Source organism: Nuphar pumila, chromosome 6, assembly GCF_984573655.1.
Source record: "Nuphar pumila chromosome 6, dmNupPumi1.hap1.1, whole genome shotgun sequence".
NCBI lineage: Eukaryota > Viridiplantae > Streptophyta > Magnoliopsida > Nymphaeales > Nymphaeaceae > Nuphar > Nuphar pumila.
The window spans coordinates 97,555,257-97,567,474 of NC_143254.1; the positions used below are offsets into that span (position 1 = coordinate 97,555,257).

At 35.1% G+C, this 12,218-nt stretch overlaps 1 protein-coding gene across 1 annotated transcript in view; it reads left to right on the forward strand.

Moving 5' to 3' along the window:
- The first annotated feature begins 1,494 nt into the window (after positions 1-1,494).
- Positions 1,495-12,218, forward strand: part of LOC149835327 (calmodulin-binding receptor-like cytoplasmic kinase 3) — an 86,937-nt gene continuing 76,213 nt past the window's right edge. The window contains exons 1-2 of the mRNA XM_090008399.1: positions 1,495-2,045; positions 3,008-3,238. Of these exons, the coding sequence (XP_089864525.1) occupies positions 1,760-2,045; positions 3,008-3,238 (517 nt within the window). The 5' untranslated portion in view covers positions 1,495-1,759. The remainder of the gene's footprint in view (positions 2,046-3,007; positions 3,239-12,218) is intronic.

Here is a 12,218-nt window from a genome sequence, read left to right on the forward strand (position 1 = left end):
CCCAACCCGAACCCGACCTGTTTAATAAACGGGTTACGCGGGTCGACCCGTTTATTAAACGGGTTGGCTTAAGCCCAACCCGAACCCGCCTAAGAGGCGGGTTGGCGGGTCATGTCAGAAATTGCCACCCCTACTTCCAAACAGCAAGAGAGTACGAGAGCATGGCGGAAGAAACCCTCGATTTCCAGGATAATGCAGGGCCCATGCAGCATAGTGACAAACGTTAAAAATGGCAAAATCTCGTTTTTCAAAAACTTATGAGAATTTGAATTTTTTTCATAAATCTCGCATTTTTTGGCAAAATCTTGGTAATAAAAAATAAATAAATAATATAAAAATATTTGTTATTAGAAAATATTAATAAAAATTATTTAAAAATAAAAATACATAGTTTTTTCACAATAAATAGCCATTTAAAACGTAAATATCGTGTTTAAATCATGGTATTTATGTTTTTTCACAATATTTTGAAAATCTCACGAGAAAATTCCATTTTAAACTTTCAGGCAATTTAGCATGATATTATCGCGAAATCTCGCGATATTTGTCACTATGCCATGCAGGCCTTGCCCTTTCATACGAAAAACATTTCCTACATCTGCGTAGCAAACGGGGGGCCTAAACGCGTGCCGCTGATTGGAAAACTGAACTCCCCCTTGACACGACAAACACCTGGATAACGTGCTGGAATCAACAGCTTCAAGTGATGTTGATGTTGTCAGTATCGGCCTGAATGTGCCGATACGTGCAGAAAATTCGATAGATACTAACATGAATCGGTTATTTTTTAATAAATATAAAAAATACTTAAAATTAAAATTTTAATATTATTTTAATGGTTTTTACACGTGTCACGTTATGATTTACACGAAATACTTTAAATTATTTTTTAGCCGATTCAGAACTATTCACCTGAATCGTTGGCCAAACGATTCAGGGCCGATACCGATACTGACAACATTCTGTAGTTCGCTCATCGCTACAGTACCGCTACTCCTTCCGTGCTGGTTCAGCAGATGGCGACCGTCAACGACTATCGGACATAACTTTCGTTGAAACAAATAAACGCAAAAGAACGAAAATTCATGCTTCAAGAAAAAGCCCTATATCTTCTATTTTAACACGTGCATAAATCCTTGATAAATTTTCTTCAATCTAACAATAATATCCTCTTTATATACAGTTGGCGCTTTTTGGAAGTAGGCTTGTTTTTGGGATGCGTTCATAAGTCACCTATTTCAACAGTCAGAATGAGCAAAGCATACCGCGGGCGGCAGTGTCAGCCGTTGCCCGGGCTACAACTTGTTGACTGGTCTCGCCAGTTTCCTAGTGACCCCACTCGCCCAACGGTCGCCACGAATCCCCTTGCTTCCGTACACCAACAGCCTTTTCCCTTCTAAAATAAATGAAAAATCTTACCGGTGGGCCGCCGGTTATCCGGTCACCCCCTCTCTCCTCTCCCTTTTCAATTCATCCTCCTTTCTCCTCCCATCTCTTCTCGCTTGTATCCCTATTTTTCTAAAATTTCTCGAAAGAAATTCGATTTTTTTCCGGATTTTCTCGTTTAGAGATTCGTAATTTTTCTTGCTAACGATCGATTTTCTCTCTCTCTCTCTGGATTTTGTGGGATAAATTCGCGAGGAATGAATTGGTCGGCTAGGGTTTGATCTCTAGGGTTTTTTTCTGCTTCCGTTCTGGCGTTCCTGAGTCCGTACGGATGTTTTGGAGTTAGGGTTTTGTGTTTTTTGGGCTCGTGAGGATGGCGCTACATGCCTTGGCTCTGTTTCTGCTCGGGCAATTGCTCGGCGTTTCTTCGCCCGTCTCTGCCGGCGGGTTCGGAAGTTGCGAGAGCGATCAGCTTTCGCGGTTGAGGCCTCGCGGGTGCGGCGCCGATCGAAGGGACGGTGTGGATAACCTCTTGTTCTGCAGGGTGCTGGAGTCTTCGTTCGGGAACGGGTGTTTCCGTGGTTCGGAGGTGGAGGAATGGGGGAGAGTTAGGGAGGAGTGCTGCGGTTTTCGGGGTTACGGCGGTTCTTCCATTAGAGGTGGTCTCGGAATTGTCTCTGTTTTCTTTTTTTAGTAGGGTTTCTTGTTGCCAATTTTTGTGAATTGGAGATCTAGCTGGTACTGTGGATGAATTCTATCTGTTTGATTATTTGATTCACCAATTTTTGCTGTCTAGAAGGGGGCAGTTTTGGTGAATTGGAGCTCTATCCGGTGGTGTAAATTCTATAATTTTGCTCATCTGATTCATCGATTTTAGTGTGTTGATAATTAAATCGAGAATGGGAGTCAAATTTGATGTCTAAACGAAATTAAACAGTGGATTCGGTTTGAACGACAATTTGGAACTTGATTTGTCATCGTCATCATTGTTGATTAATAATTGATTATGGAGTTTCTACCTGCTCGGTATGGGCATGCTTTCTATTTATGCTTGGGGGAAAAAAACCATGTATTTAGATCAGTTCGGTATGTAATGAAAATACAAAAAGGTGAAAAATTCCCTGAAGAACACATAAAGAATGCAACACTATATACGGCATAACAAGATGTAGCATGTATGTCACGTATTGACTGCTAATTCCTGGGACTGTTCTTTGTCTTGATGACACGGTGGCCGAATCTACTACTACAAAATATTTTGCATCTGATATTGGGGCATGAGAGGAGTATCTGTTGCAGTCATTCATTGAGTGTAGCTACAAGAAGTTGGAATTGATGTAATGTATGTTTAGCCATCGAGAGTCTCATATCTGATGCTTTTAGTGAATGGAGGCTGATGGGGTATGAATTCGTGGAATGCTGCTACTTTAGTTTGCATGTCTAGAATTACTATTTCAGTTGTTACGCGAGTGCAAAAAAAAAATCTTAATGATAGATTTTTTCGAAGGCCTTTCCATTGTCAATCATTGTTGCTTCATTCTTTTCGCTCACTGGATTGTAAACTATAGCTATAGTGAGCATAATTTTTATGGTTCATACTTAATTTCTTGGTGTTATGCAGGGCATCTGCATCAAATAGCAGCCAGAAAGAATATACCAGATTCAAGAAGAAACAGATTTCTTCATAGTAATCAAGAGAATGATAGACATGTAAAGGAAAAGCATGAAGACATGAAGAACGTAGCCATTGCAGTATCTGGAATGTTCTTATTGTCTTGCAGTCTCTTGTGCCCATGCATACGTGCTAGAAGAAAAAATGCACATACTGTTATCCCCAAAAATCTAGTTCCAAGTGAGTAGAATTTATATGCAAATGTGATCCTTCTACCCATGCAAGCTGCTATTTGACCTGTTTATAAGCATGTTGAGTTTCAGCACTGAAGGTGGACATTTTATGAATCTTTGAGCTTAGCTGCATATATGCCTTGTTTGTGCAATGCTGCATTGTGACCTGATGTTGCTTTATGTCCATCTTTTGCTATTTGTTGATGGCCAGCCTGAGTGAGTCCATGCTTGATTGTCTGTATGTGATGGTTTTTCTCACTCGTGAAAACTGTGCTGTACACAGCAAATCTTTTGCTGGAAAACTTATCTATCTAGCAATAAGCATTTTATCTAAACCATTTGCTCCATAGCCTCTGTAGCATCTGAATTATATCACTTACTGTATCTTTTAAATGTTGTACCAGATATTTACATGATCTTTGAAAATGGGTGCTTCAAGACACCATGATATTAGTCCTGACACCAGGATATCCTTGTTATGTATATACATTTGCTTCACGACGGCATACTTATCTATTACCGTTTGACAGGGATATTTATGGTATTTTATGTAGAACTCCTAGATCCTAATATATTAATGAGTTTAACATGAAAGGGGTGTAGATCATCAACCCTATTGCTGCCGCCCAACGATTCTCTCTTTTTCTCTTCCTCCCTTCTCTCTACCACTTAATTTTCTCTACATGGTATTGTAGAGTCAAGCCTTCGTTGAGGAACTGTGACCCACAACAACATCTGTGGCTGTGATTCTTCTTCACTGCATTTCCTTGCTTCTTTAATCATTATATGCCTTGATCTTCTTTTCTTTTCCAGTTTCCTCTCTTCCTTTTCTCTCCCTTCTCTCATTTTTTCCTGAAACACACAAGCCAATCTGTGATAAATAATACAGATCCGATCTGTTTCAGACCAGGTGATCACCATTTTGACATCAAGCTGTCATCGACATTGTTCTTCTCAAGTCAGCATCCTTAATATTGACTGATCTGGTGTGGATCAGATTCCAACATGAGTTATGGATGTTCTGCATCCTTTACTGCAGTCACAACACTGTTACAACATGCTGTTTTGTTAAAATGTATATATATATATATATAACTGTATTTATTAATGTTTCTTGTATTGGCCCAGCAGGGACATTTTGATAATTTTACTCTTTGTAATAGGGACTGTTTACTAAGGACAGTTTAGTCTTTTCTGTATTTATTTTTCTGTTTTTCCTTTTTGACTTTTTTATAATATGTAAGAACACAATGGTCAAATGACCATAGAGTCGTTAGGAGCTCCCAGTTCCCGACGTCAGCATCTCCCATGTATATAAATAGGGGCTTCACCCCTCTCTTGCATTCTATGCTTATCTTAAGCATTTGTGCACAATAACGACTATTTTTTGTTTTTGTGTTCTTCCTTTGACTCTTTGGAGTTGTGTATATGCACCTTGTGCTTGTGTAGTGCCTTAGTGCTTTTGTATTGTCCTTTATTGGACTTGTAATAGTGCTTGTACACTTTGTATTTACTTTTCCGCATACTTTATTACATGGTATCAGAGCCATAGTACTCTTAGACTTGTGGAGAATCATCATCAAGTGTTCGTATTGCTTGTGATGACTTTAGTAGAAGTGCTTTTTCACATCTATCTCTTTCTCACTCTCATTTTACTTTCCTTTAAAATGGAGCATGATCACAAAGATAGACCTCTCCTTCGAACTTAATGGCATAAACTACATGATGTGGTCATCCGCCATAAAAAACAATCTTAAAGGCAAGAAGCTTTGGGGATACGTAATGGGAACTATCCCCGAGCCTCAATTGGTGCTCACCAAGAATGAAGGAAAACAAGTTAAAGCTCTTGAAGGAGACAATCGTGTCAAAGCCATTTGTGACTATCAATTCAAAGTAGAAGATTGGGAGAGTAATCATGCAAAAATTTCTGCATGGTTTATGAACAATATTGACATTAAAATATATGACAACATTGCTAAGTTTAGAAAGGATAATGAAGTTTGGTCATTTATGAAAGGCATGTATACGCAAAAGGATCTTGAATAACAATATTTCCTATAAGAAAAAATTAGAACTATCAAGCAAGGGGATATGAGTACTCGTGACTTTTTTAATGCCTTATCTCCTCTATGGGATGAGTTGTCACTGTCACGAAATGGTACGGATTCCAATGTACTCCATGATCATTTCCAACTCAAAACATTATACATTTGAACAACAAACTTGAGAATTAAAGGATACACATCAAAATGTAAATAAATAATTTTATTCATAATGGACATGAAAAAAAATACAAAGTAAAATTACATTCAAGCTTCACTACAATACTTAAAAGAATAATAATATACAACCCTAATACTACCCTATCACTCTCTCAACCTTACACATAAACACACTCTTTTTTTTATAAAGGAGAAATAGAGGAAGAAGTAAAGGAGAGAAAGTCCTTTCAATAGCCAAAAAAAGAGAAGCCTTCCAACGGCTAGAATTTCTAGCCATTGAGACTAAGTCAACTTGTTTGACTTAGTTCCCAATATATATTATAATAAATATATATAATATATACATATTGTATGTATAATATATATATATATATATATATACATGTTATGTCACAGGGATTCAGCTAGCAGGGTGCCGCACCCGTGTCGACGCGACTCGACGCGGGTGCGGCACCGGGTGCGGTCAACCCGATCCTAGGTGCGTTGACCGCACCCAGGATCATTTCGGTCCATTTTTGTTTGGATTTTTTTTTTAAAATTGCCCTACGAAATGGGCTGCAGAATTTTTAAAAAAAAATTTCTGGACAACTGCATGCTGCTGCTGCTCTTGTTTTATAAAGGGGCACTTGTGTCCACAACATCTGATGAGCTTTGTTCCTGCCTCCAAACAATTAATTCATAGCGTTGGAAAACATACTGTTAACTTGGAAATGATGATCCATCTTCCTCAAAAATTAAAACAAAAATTCAAGAGCCCTTTGAAGTCTTTATGCTTCAACCAACCAAATCCTTTTTCGTCAAGGATTTTCTCTCTCCATAATAAATGATAATGATGGTGGTAGAGTAGAGCCTTGGTGGCTATTAGTATTCACTTTTCTCCTGACGAGGTGCTCTAGCCGTAGCCTTGTGTAGACCTCTACTTTCCACATGTCAAATCCAATAAATTTCTTTTAGCTGTCATCTGTGTGCAACTGTATATAAAATGAAATTTGAAGAACCCTAGGCAGTGGCGTGGCAGTGGCGTCGTAGGCCTCGTGAAGATTCTCTCTCCAACAAACCACGTCAAACCTTTCGCTTATATTTTTTTTCGTGAAGACCAGGGAGTTTCAAACATGATTGAATCATGACAGTCAGCAGAACACGGCAGGCTGGGTCGATTAGATTGCCAATCCTTTCAGTTCATCAATTTTGTCCCGTTGAGCTAAAGTACACAACAAGCAGAACGTGGGTAACAAGTCTTCAAACAAACACACCAGCAAAAAAAACTAAACCCCGACCCGCGTCGGGGGAACCCCCGACCCCCTTATATATATATTTTACATTTTTGCCCCTGCCGCACCCCCGCACCTGAGTTTTTTGGAAGTGCCAAATCCCCGCACCCGCACCCGCACCCATGTGACATAGTATACATGTGAACATATACATATGTATATACGTAAAAATACAAAAGGATACATTTAATCTTAACAAACCCCTAAAACACCCCTAAAACTTATAGTGACACACTATAAGTTTGCAAATACAAATAAGCAACCCATTACATAAAATATCATTTGTCTTCATCAATTTCTTTCATTCATTGTTTCCCCCAAGAAGTGCTCTATCATATGCTCCATTACACAGGAAATCTTTAATTATCATCAATTTTTCTAACAAAACACTCAACTATACAAAAATATATCTTAAGAAGATTTCAAAGGATAATTATATTAGCTATATATTATGGAGAGAGGATGGCCAAACACAATATAAAAACTATTTAATTTACCATCATTTAAAGAGAATAAAATATTAATTTCAAATAAGATAAACTTTTATCATTTTAATCATACATGAAAGCATACATTATTTAAAGTGAATACACATATATTTATCACATAAAAGACATGATTATTAAAGAAAGAACTCACAAAAGAGTTAAAATCACAAGACAATTTTACACAGCGGAAAACATAAAAGACAAGTGTTAAAGAAACATTAATTTTTCAAAAGATAATACCAAGTATCAAATACATACAATAACCACTATGAGTATACAAATAAGAGATTTCACTAATGAAATGCTTAGAAAAACATGTAATAAAATATGCAAAATTACAAAAAACAAAGTGCAAAAGCACATACATGTCCAAGTATAGACAACACAAAGATATGAAGGCACAATACAAGAACAAAAGTGTATAAGCACAAGTCTACTATGGGACAATACAAAGAGCCAACAAAGGGCAACACAAGCAAAAAAAGAATATATATTTGTTTATTGAATATATGCTTTGAAAGACATAACCGTATGCAAATTATGCAAGACAATTAATCATGGGATAACTCATGCAACTAAAGCATATATAACGCAAAATGCATGAAAATATTTCAACAACCATTTCTCATAAAAAACGAAAACGAGTTAAAAAAAATTATGAATAAATTTTAAAAATCTCATATATCATAATGAATAAATCAAATTAAAACACTAGTTTAACCACCACAAGCAATCACCTCCTACGGCTCCAAACCTCAAATATCAAATGTATCAGCGACTAGAACAAGAGCATAATCATCATGTCACTAAAGGGCCAAAGACACTCACGAAGATGTGTATAAACATCTCTTGTCTACATATAATGACACTTAAAAATAAGTGTATCAGCGACTAAAACAGGGGCATGATGCCAATGAAAGGCTAAAATCACACGCGAAAGTGTGAATAAACATCTCTTGTCTACATATAATGACACTAAAAAATCAAGTGTATCAGCCACTAGATCAAGAGTATAATGCTAACAATGAGCTAAAAACATACACGTAGGTGGGAATAAATATCTCTTGTCTACATATAGTGACACTAAAAAATTAAGTGTATTAGCTACTAGATCAAGAGTATAATCTCAATGCCAACAAAGGGCTAAAAACACACACGAAGGTATAAACAAACATCTTTTGTCTATATATAATGACACTTAGATAAGAGGCATAAAAAGAAGACACTCGAGGTAAAAAGCTTGTAATGGAAACATACTAATGTTATCAATAAGAATATCAATTTTAACCATCTTTCGAAACACAATCGTTTCAAAAATAGATTGTCATGACAGATAAACAAAGTTATAAGCATCCATAATAATAATGGTCATACAACAACTGAGTGAAACACCACATTCAGATTCAGAGATCAAACAATTGTTAGTTAGAGCCAAACCATAAGTTGATAATCTAAACTGACATAAAACGAGGTGCACACAACTCACCTCAACAAACATTTTTTAATCAACAAAAGCATATATGGATTCAGAAGCCAATCAACTATCAATCAGATCTAAGATTGGTATCAACACGACACACATAAACTTTGATAATTATAGATTGATAAGATGATTTGAGGTGTACACATAACTCACCTCAATGGCTAACTCAGAATACCCACAATAATGAGTTTAGAGGCCAATCAACCATCAATCAGACCAAAGACAAGTGACATCACATCACTCATAACGTATAGAAATCTAGATTGATAAGATGACATGAGGTGCACACACAACTCACCTCAACGGCTAATCCTAACCCAATAACAAAGCCAAGATAAATGATGCATCATATAAAATTTTGTGATGGACAAATCAAAATGCCATAAAAAGGCAATTCATACTCATAATTCAAATTTTCAAATAGGTGAGTTCATATCAAATATTCCATTTGAAAAGATAAGTTTCAAATCAAACTCAATATAAGTTGGGTAAAAACCTTAACATAAAAAAAAAACTTAGTGCAATCATATGCACAACAATATGTCAATGGATGCAATTATATGCAATACATGATGTCTTATGACAATTTTTACAAACTTGAATAAGCTCATGCCTAATATAAGCACTCTTCGTAGAAGTGACAACACATATGACAAGAAGTTAGAACTAAATGAGAAACAAATGCACTAATCCCATCACATACAAAAGATCAATAAATCTCATTAAAGAGAACACATATGACAAGAAGTTAGAACTAAATCATAAGTCTACTATGAAGCAATAGAAGACAATTAAATAGAGATTCTCAAGAGTTATATATAAAAAAAAAACTTAAGTGCACTAGTGCACAAGCACACATAAAAAAACACTAGTGGGCGAGATACAAAGAGCCATTTAAGGGCTATATACAATCCTCACAAAGAAGAAGACGAGTCATAAAAACAATATAAATGTTTTTTTATAAAATACTCCCTAAGAGCCATAAAGATCCACATATATCCACATATATATAATCACACTAAACAAGAGATTTTTCTCATAATGTAACATTTTTCAATAAACATGATGTAGAATATCTATACGCAATAGAGAAATCACAAGAGAAACTTATTTTTTATACGACACCAAGTCATGCTTATGCCATTCAATAAAGTCTTCTTTAGGCATATACCAAAAAGAAAATCTTAATCCAACATGTGTCATTTGAAAAAAAAAACTTACTTAATAGAGCAATATTGCTCAATATATATGAAATAGCATATTAAAAAATAGATCACGATAAAAGATCATTCTTGATCATATCATAATATATTAAAAATTTCAAAGATAGAACATACATTTGTTAAAAAATATGAATTTTAGTATTTTGCAAAAACACATAATATTTTAAGAAGCCACATATTCAACTTGAGTGAATAACTACAATGGTGTTCTCTAAGGAAGACACTCATAATACCCATAAAGAGAATAAAAAAAGGTGTTTTAAAAGAACACAATCACAAATCCCACAAAGGGGATACACAATAAGACAATATAAAAATATGTTTTTATTCAAATGAAAATGAGTTGTGTAAATGCATATATATCTTTGAAAAATATAGTTTTTCACTATACATAATTACATATCCATAATCTAAGACATCAAAACACAACATTTTTCACGTACTTCAAAATATATCTATCTATATATATATATATTTAACATAACTCCTTTTAAAACTTACCATACATATAAAACACAAGAAGCCGAAGATACGTACCTGAATGCGAAATCCTTTCCAAGACTCTGATGCCTTGCTCTGATACCATGTCATGAAATGATGCGGATTCCAATGCATTCCATGATAATCTCCAAGACTCAAAAACAAGACTCAAAAACATTATACATTTGAACAACAAACTTGAGAATTGAAGGATACACATCAAAATATAAATAAATAATTTTATTCATAATGAACATGAAAAGAAATACAAAATAAAATTACATTCAAGCCTCACTACAATACTTTAATGAATAATAATACACAACCCCAATACTACCCATCACTCTCTCAATCTTACACATACACTCATACCCTTTATTTATAGAGGAGAAAGGGAGGAAGAACTAAAGGAGAGAAAGAGAGGAAGTCCTCTCAATATCCAAAAAAGGAGAAGCCTCCCAATGGCTAGAATTCTAACCGTTGGAACTAAGTCAACTTGTTTGATTTAGTCCCTAATATATATATATATATATATATATATATATATATATATATGTATACATGTGAACATATATGTATATATTATACTATATACATATTGTATGTATACATGTGAACATATACGTGTATATTATATTATATATATAGGTATGTATATGTATAAATAACAATATACATATATGCATATGTATATACGTATATATATACAAAATGATACATTTAATCTTAATAGATATTCCTTGAACCCAAATGGGTTGTTATTGAAGATGTTGAACTAAGATGGGTGCAAATGGAGAAAGAACATTTTTTTCAATTTTTATATGATTTGCACCCCGAATATGAACAAGTGAGGTTTTCACTTTTTCATAAATCCTCTCCTTTACTTCTTGAAGATGCCATTGCCGAGGTTTGCCAAGAGGAGAATTGGCTTGGTATGACGAAAGGAGGAGGAGATGAAGTGTTGGCGGTGTCTAAGCCCGACAACAACATGAAGACCTACAAGCCTCCACACTTTGGGAGACAAAATAACTATAATGGTCATAATAACTATAGTGGTTACAATAACTATAACAGTGGTAAAAAGTTTATTTGTCACTATTATAATGAGCCAGGTCACATCAAACTTGTTTGTTCAAAGCTCAAGAACAAGGTGGCTTCCGTTGAATAATCTACACCAAAGAGGGAAGAATCAAGCAAAAGAGGAGACTAAAGATACTTTCTCTCTTTCTCAACTGTTAGAGGCACTTCAATAAATACTTAAATCTACATCTGGTGCAGCTATTGCTTCCTCTTCCTCTCCAGGTATGCGCTCTTAGATTCTTGATTCAAGAGTCTCTTTTCATATGACCCCGCATGAGAACTCTCTTTCGGATATATGCACCAATTCAAATTTATCCAATGTTTTAACCATTGATGGGACTTCTTTAAAAATTAAATGTATTGGGACTTTAGATTCAAAATTAGATAAAAAATATCTTAATTTTTTTTGTTCCCAAAATTAGAGTAGTTTCCAAAGTCAACCTTAATTTTTTTTTGGTTTCTCAAATTTTTGACTGTGGATGTGAAGTCTTTTTCTCATTAAAAGGTTGCACCGAGCAGGATCTCTGGTCCCAGAAATGGATTGGGCAAGGCCATATAAGAGGAGATCTTTATTGCATGGATCTTTTGTCTATTCTTTCTACGTCATTTTATAACTATGTTCAAGAAAATGATATTGAAATATGACATAAGAGACTTGGACATCCTAGATTTTCTAAGATGTATATTTTCCCATTTGTTGAGACTTGTTGAAATGAAAAAGATATTATTTGTAAAGATTG